This window comes from Trachymyrmex septentrionalis, unplaced genomic scaffold, assembly GCF_001594115.1.
Source record: "Trachymyrmex septentrionalis isolate Tsep2-gDNA-1 unplaced genomic scaffold, Tsep1.0 scaffold13, whole genome shotgun sequence".
In the NCBI taxonomy this organism is placed as follows: domain Eukaryota; kingdom Metazoa; phylum Arthropoda; class Insecta; order Hymenoptera; family Formicidae; genus Trachymyrmex; species Trachymyrmex septentrionalis.
The window spans coordinates 742,144-749,061 of NW_017304438.1; the positions used below are offsets into that span (position 1 = coordinate 742,144).

General features: G+C 41.3%; 1 protein-coding gene across 11 annotated transcripts in view; it reads right to left on the reverse strand.

Moving 5' to 3' along the window:
- LOC108756856 (talin-1) overlaps positions 1-6,918 on the reverse strand; it is a 60,348-nt gene that overhangs the window by 1,473 nt on the left and 51,957 nt on the right. For 8 of the 11 annotated variants that reach the window (XM_018500966.1, XM_018500960.1, XM_018500962.1 and 5 more), the window contains 3 exons: positions 5,523-6,269; positions 1,814-2,449; positions 1-1,344 (listed from right to left, as the gene is read on the reverse strand). In XM_018500966.1, the coding sequence (XP_018356468.1) occupies positions 1-1,344; positions 1,814-2,449; positions 5,523-6,269 (2,727 nt within the window). Of the gene's footprint in view, positions 1,345-1,813; positions 2,451-3,001; positions 3,399-5,522; positions 6,270-6,918 lie in introns of those variants that run through there. The other 3 variants (XM_018500969.1, XM_018500968.1, XM_018500971.1) reach the window with 2 other exon arrangements.

Sequence of the window (6,918 nt, forward strand, 5' to 3'; positions counted from 1 at the left end):
GGTACTCTTGCCGGGCGTGGACGTATATACCTTCGTCGTTACGGTCTCAATTCTGTGACCGGGAATGGTCTTACTCTCAACATTCTTGAATGTCTGATGCTGTGGGATACCGCTGCTAAATCGTTGAGTGTCCACTTGTTTCTCGGAACGGAACGTACTCATCGGACTGATGCCTGAAAACCGATCAGTCGGATACTTCAGTTGATCTTGTGGGGACTTTCGATCCTCAGCGGTTTGTTCCTGAACAACCTTGGGAGTCGGGGATTTTGTCGCATACGAGATGTGTTGAGGCGGCGGATACGAAACAATTCCGTCCGTGTGTTTTCTATCCGCAACGTAACTCTCCTGATTGATTCTTCGCTCAATTGAACTATACTGGCCGGGTGAATTATCTGTTATAATTTTCCTCTCAGTGACAATGTAGGGACTCCTGTCCTGAAAACTATCGACAGTGTATTTTCTGTCCAGGGATCCGTAATGATCCATGGTAGATCGATACTGACTGTCCTTCATCTTTCTCTCAAGGGTGCTCTGCGTCGAATGTACCTTTTCGGGACTCACCAGATTCTGCTGATCGGCAAATTGATGGCTAATGTGCTGCGTGGTGGACTGCAACTGGTCCAGAGTATGATTCATTGTCTGAATGGGCGAAGTCTGTGGTTCGTACGCCCTCGTCTCGTACCGAGTGGTGTAACTTTGATAGCCGCTCTGATCGCCCGTTACGTCACCATCTCCGTCAGCTAAATCCGGTCGATTCTTATATTTGGCTAGACGAATGGCGGTCAGCCTACCTCGAGCTTCCTCCAGCTCGCGCTCAATTCGCAAAACCTCCGAGCGCGCGTCGATTTCCTGCGCGATACCACCCACCATACGGCGGTTTAGCACCAACGACCTATCCTCTTCTTGCTGGATAGCCTGTTGAGCAGCACGTACGAGATTATCGGTAGCACGTTTCACGGCGTTACCAGCCGCTTGTAGACGTTTCGTGCTCTCGCTGTCAGGGTCGGCTTTGACCTTGCAAGCGACCAACAGTTGCGCCGTGCTGCTGGCAACCTGCTTAGCGCTTGAAATCAACTTCTCCTCGGAGCTTACTCCTTGAACGAGAGCGTTTGCGGATTCAACGAGGCTGTGAGTAGCGGCTGCGACCATTCGAGCGGCCGAAATCAGACCTTCGGACCATTGCCCGTCATCAGAACTGGTCAGTGGCGTGCGCGATACCTTGCCGGTCGCGATAAGTTCTCGTTGAGCGGCACTGGCGGCCTTTATCAACGCTGAAGTGGCGGCGGCGATTGATTTAGCGGCTTCCAGAATCATTTCATCGAAATTCATATCTTCGTTAGCTTCCTGTTAAATGACAAAATATTTATTACAAAATATTTATTACAAAAGTAAAAAAAAAAAAATAATTTTGATAATAAAATCATGCAACTTTACAAAATAATTTTTACAAATTAAGATAACCCCCATTAATTTCACAGTTCTTTTTTCCTATATAAAAGGCAAAAGGTCTTTCGATATTTTTATTTAAAACATCCTAAGTAATTCCATTTATGCAACAGAAGTTGATAGGGAAACGTTAAATCTTTTGTGTCAACATAATACATATCGTGTATACAAACGCCTCCTCTTAATACTCATCTGTTGAACGTTGATTTCTCCAATCGCCGTAATAATATGTTCGATTCTCGGTCGATCATTCACAACGACCAAGAAAATCAAACATATCTCGCGGAGACCAGAATGACTCGTGCTGATTGACGTATGCCGTGCCTGCCACTTCGCAAATTACTCCAAAATTATTACGGAAACTCACCTGAATGCTTCTCCTCGGTCTCAGACTCGCCAATTTCTTGGCGGCTGCGTCGATACTGGCAGCCGCCCCGAGTAATTCATTCTCCGCTATCACTGTAGGATCGTCAGGGTCGACCCAATCATTGCCTTTCAATAGCTCCGCCACCGCCACCAGTTCCGTTACGCTCTGCGCGATTTTGCGCGAGATCGCCGGCAAGGTGTGCTTGTCACCTGATCTTGACGATATCTGCAAGATGGCTTGAAGCAGTTCCCGATAATTGATGGCGACATCGTGTCCCGCCTGAAGGGTACGTTCACATAGCTCGGTGGTCTCGGCGCAATTGTGGGCCGCGCCCTTACAGATGGTCAGCATATCGCTGATAGACTTCCTACCCATATTGGCGGCGGCAATTATATCGTCCTGCTTGCAACTGTTACCGGCGGCGACCGCCTTCGCCGTTGATATGGTGATGCTCTTCGTGCAACGCACGAGATCCTCTGGTGTAACGTTGCTCCTCTGTGTCTCTGAGCTGCTGAGCGCTCGGATTTCCTGAGCTATAGCCTCGATTGTGGACTCTAACGCTCTGGTACCACGCGTGTGTTCATCCTCTACGGCCTTCACTGTTTTCAGCAATGACGTTACATTGGTCACCATTACCTATAGACGAAAATTAAATGTAATTTCAGTACGGATTCGTTTCGCTAGCTAGTTTTTGCGCTTGTAACATTAACATCTGCGAGAGAGAGAGAGAGAGAGAGAGAGAGAGAGAGAGAGAGAGAGAGAGGGGAGAAAGAGAAAGAGAGAGAGAGGAGGGAGAGGAGAGGCATAACATATAGTTAGTGAATATAGTATAAATTAAGATTTTAGTAATGATCTTAAACTAGTGAGTAAATACGCTAAAATAATTGCTGCGTAAATACTATTGCAACATATTAACATACGCGTAATTAGTTAGCGTGGGAAGCACATGTCCATAATTACATGAGCCTGTCGAAACGATCTTCTAATAACGAAATGATAAATAGAATTATGTAGAAGCGTTAATCAGAAGCCTGTCAATGGTTTACGCAAAACGCTATGAATGAAATGTACGTACCCAACGATGATTTGCTCTACATTTCGGACATAAACTGAATATTGAGAGTTGATAAGATCGCAAGATTTCAAAATAAATAACTCATTAACGCAAAGGAAGTAAATACATTTCGGCAAAATTATTTTACATGCCATTTTTAGGAAGTGCAAAAAGATTATCGTATTACTAACTTTTTAAATTAACTGTTAACATAAGAAGCGACATGTTTCACTGATACCTTACGTAATTTAACAGCTACATCTACGTAGAAGTATTGTGTACATAATAATGGCTACATTTCGTATTTATCTTATGCAAGACCGCGATAGAAAACGCAACAGCGAGGAGGGAACGAAAATCTGGCTACATGAACAATAATAAGTCAGATGTCCGTTGAGTCGGCTGAGAGCTTTCGGAAGTGGATAGCAGACGAATTAGCTCCTCCTCTTGATCTGACACGAACCATTCCGATTCCGAGCCGCCGATGTCGCTCAGATGCACGAATTGCTGCTGCAGCTGCTGTTCTAAGACCTATCCCGGACCGGGCCAGACCAAAATCGTCAATAAGACTTTCGCATTAAAGTCCACCATTCGCATCGTCGAAACATTCAAGATATACAAACAATTGCACTACTGTTCGCCACTATTACCGCGGAACTCGATCGCATCGAGAAAGGTGAGAGGAAGCGTATACAACAGGCGGAGTATCATTAAACAAACAATATAATTCTCTACAGAATGCTGTCCGCCTAGATATAAAAACAACACCTGTTGCTCATATCACACACATGATACAGATACGAAGCTGAACGTGGAAAACAACGGTTCAAGGTGGACTTTAATAGCGTCGGTCATGCTTTGATCTGGATACCCTCGTCCTGTATCTAACGACCTCGCACGGTTCGAGAGCGGCGATGAACGCTATCAATTCTGCGTAGACACTACGCGAGATTTTAGTGGTACGAAATCAGTTAGAGGCAATTCAGACGAGGACGCTCATCAACATTAAAGTCAATTAAAGTCCACCCCAAAAAATGTCTCTAAGAAAGATAAACATTCTTCATGGTTACGTTTGAAACAGAAGGTTTTTGAAAAATTCAACGAATTAATAGATTAGACGAACATTAAATTTATCGTTAGTCTTTACAGAGATTTTATACATCCAGAGAAAAATATAGTGGTAGCAATTAAATACACATATATACTAGTTTTATACTACGTAGAATTAATATCTCTCTCTCTCTCTCTCTCTTAAGAAGTTCCTTGGAGACTGTGGTTTCTATGCTTTCATTTAGAAATACACGAATTATCACCATCGATTAGTGACTATCCTCATTGCGATGTAGAATTTAGATATTTTCTTTCAGTTGGTCTGTTCATCTGATTGGGGATAAACTTCGTTTTTTTTTGTCCATTATGTCCATTATGTTGTCAACGATAGCCAAATTTTCTGAGACTGTCGTTTCAGCATCTGGTTATGTGATCGAAATATGATAATATGCATTGGTGACATACAGTGGATCGATCTTTTACTCCAAGCTTTAAAAGAATGAACACACTGATGCGTCTAGCGGTCCATGATATCCACAGCATTCACCTCGAACATCATATTTCGAACGCATCGATCTTCTGTTTCTCTCTTGTTTGGATAGTTCTCCACTCTCCGTAGAGATAATATGAGAAAGACCAGAATTTGGATAAGGCGGATTTTTGTCTTCCTCAATCCTACAGTCCAGGGGTTAACAAGTCATCGGCATCTTTGACACCATGGCGATTCTTCGATTAATAGATCAGAAATGTGCTTCCATCTTTGCATATAAATGATCTCACATTAAATCGACCATAATGTCTATGTCTTGATGTTGGCATTAAAGAGTTTACCAGCTTAATCTATTACCATGAGCCTAGTTTTGCTCTTGTTAATAGATTGAGTCTTATTTCCTTGCACTCGAGTCTTCGCATTAGTTTCTTTACATCGTTTACGGATGTTGCGAGTAAGTGTTGTTGGCATATCATAGGTTGATTATTCTCTTTTCACAAACGCCATATGTTCAATTAATGTAGTTGAATAAATTTTGTAGTTGCAATAACCATATGCATATAAAATAGATCATTCAACTATATTAATTCTACGTATAAAACTTGTATAGTTGTTACACTTGTTATTACTATGTTTTTTTCTCTGAGTGTAAGATTTACAATCACCTTACGTAAATCTGTCCATGAAAGATATATATATATAAGTTACGTTGTAGATTCTAATTAAAATCTTAAAAAAAAATTAATGTCTAAAACAACATTATTAGAATTAAATGAATTATAATTACGGAAATCCTTTCGTTACAATTTTATTTTAGGATATTTATTATATTATTTTAATCCACGAAGGATATTTCGTTGTTAAATTAGTGCATTATAGCGAATTAATTATTTAGATACAGTACTTCATGTCATTTGTAGAGATAATTAAATATTTACTTCCGCATTTCGTTATAAACAACAAGGTTTCTTTCGAATAAGCGTATTCAATTGGATTAATGCTAGGTAACAACAGAAGCGCGAGATAGGTTTCTAGCATGATCGTTGTTAGAACGTCACAGGTAAATACTCATAAAAAAAAAAACAAAAGCGAAAGATTTCAGACAAACGAATTACCTTGGCGGAATCTTTCAGATGCGCCATACTGGGATCATTGATGGGTTTGCCACTGGCGGCCTTGGTGGCGTGTATGAGATCGCCGAGTGCAGATGCAACGTCCTTCACGGCATTGATCAGCATCACTTGGGCCTCTGGATTCTGACTGCCTAAACTGGCTGCACCGTATTTGACGACCTCCGCGAGCTGAACAATTGTCGATACCGCGTTCTGCGCCGCGACAGCCAGTTGTTCCTGCGAGGACGCTGCTCCGGCCACCAATGTCTTTGTGTCTTCTACCAAGGCCTTCGCAGTTTGCAATATGTTCTCGCGATGATCGGCGAACGTGTCACCTTCGTTTTCAGCGTGCAGCGTACCAGCGGTGGCGAACATGATGGTGGTGTCAAGATCGCCAATAATTCCGGAAACTGTGCTAGCAGCATTGATGCACGCCTGAGTGCCGCGCGAGCCCGCCTGTAATGCAGCTAATACTTGCGATACCTTCTCGGTGACGATTTTACTATGCTCCGCGACCTCTCGTTGGGCGTACGCGTCACCGGGTGACATCTGACATGTGCCGGCCGCGCGAACGATGTCCGCGCAAGCTCGACCGAGTTCCTGAACGCCGGTACGAAGTCTGGCGGATACATCAGCATTGGAGGCAGCCGCGGATGCTCCGGAGGTATCGCGAGCGAGTTGAGTATACTTGTGTGATATATCGACCGCTAGGGGTCCCAATCTGGCTACGTCGGTGCTTGATTTGGTAGACTGAAATTAAAAAGTGAGGTAATTTAATATAAGTATAATTTATGATTGAGTATTTAGACTCAATCTAATAATTAGATATATTAATGTATATATTATACAATCAAAATAAAGCATAAATTCCCGTAAGCGTAAACTAATAATATTCATTTTTTAAAACATATATCTTTATTTATTATTAATTATATTTATTATATATTAACGTAGGGCAAAATTTGCTTATAGATTTTCAATACATTAAGATCTTCTTAAAATGATTAATGTCAATTAAGTATCAAATTATTAGATTTCTCAGCAATTTAATGTTGTGATATTACTCTATAGTAGTTAAATTACGTTTATAAGCTCAAAAAATTATTTCGAAGAGATTACAAACATGGTATGTAAATTTACATGAAATTCTTTAAAGCACTCGAAGATCCAGCTTCGACCGGTATAGACATAGGTATTGCTTCTTATTGTAAATTAATTATTGGAAATTCGTTAAAGTGAACAAAAAATTCGGATATCGACATATTTTTGAAGAGTTTGGATCAACCTGGACCTATCTATTTTATTTTATTTTTCCTGCTTACGATTAGAGCAATAAAATTCGCTCAACAACAGAGCAACAAATTAGTAACAAAACAAAATAGCACTAAATTTTTGATCA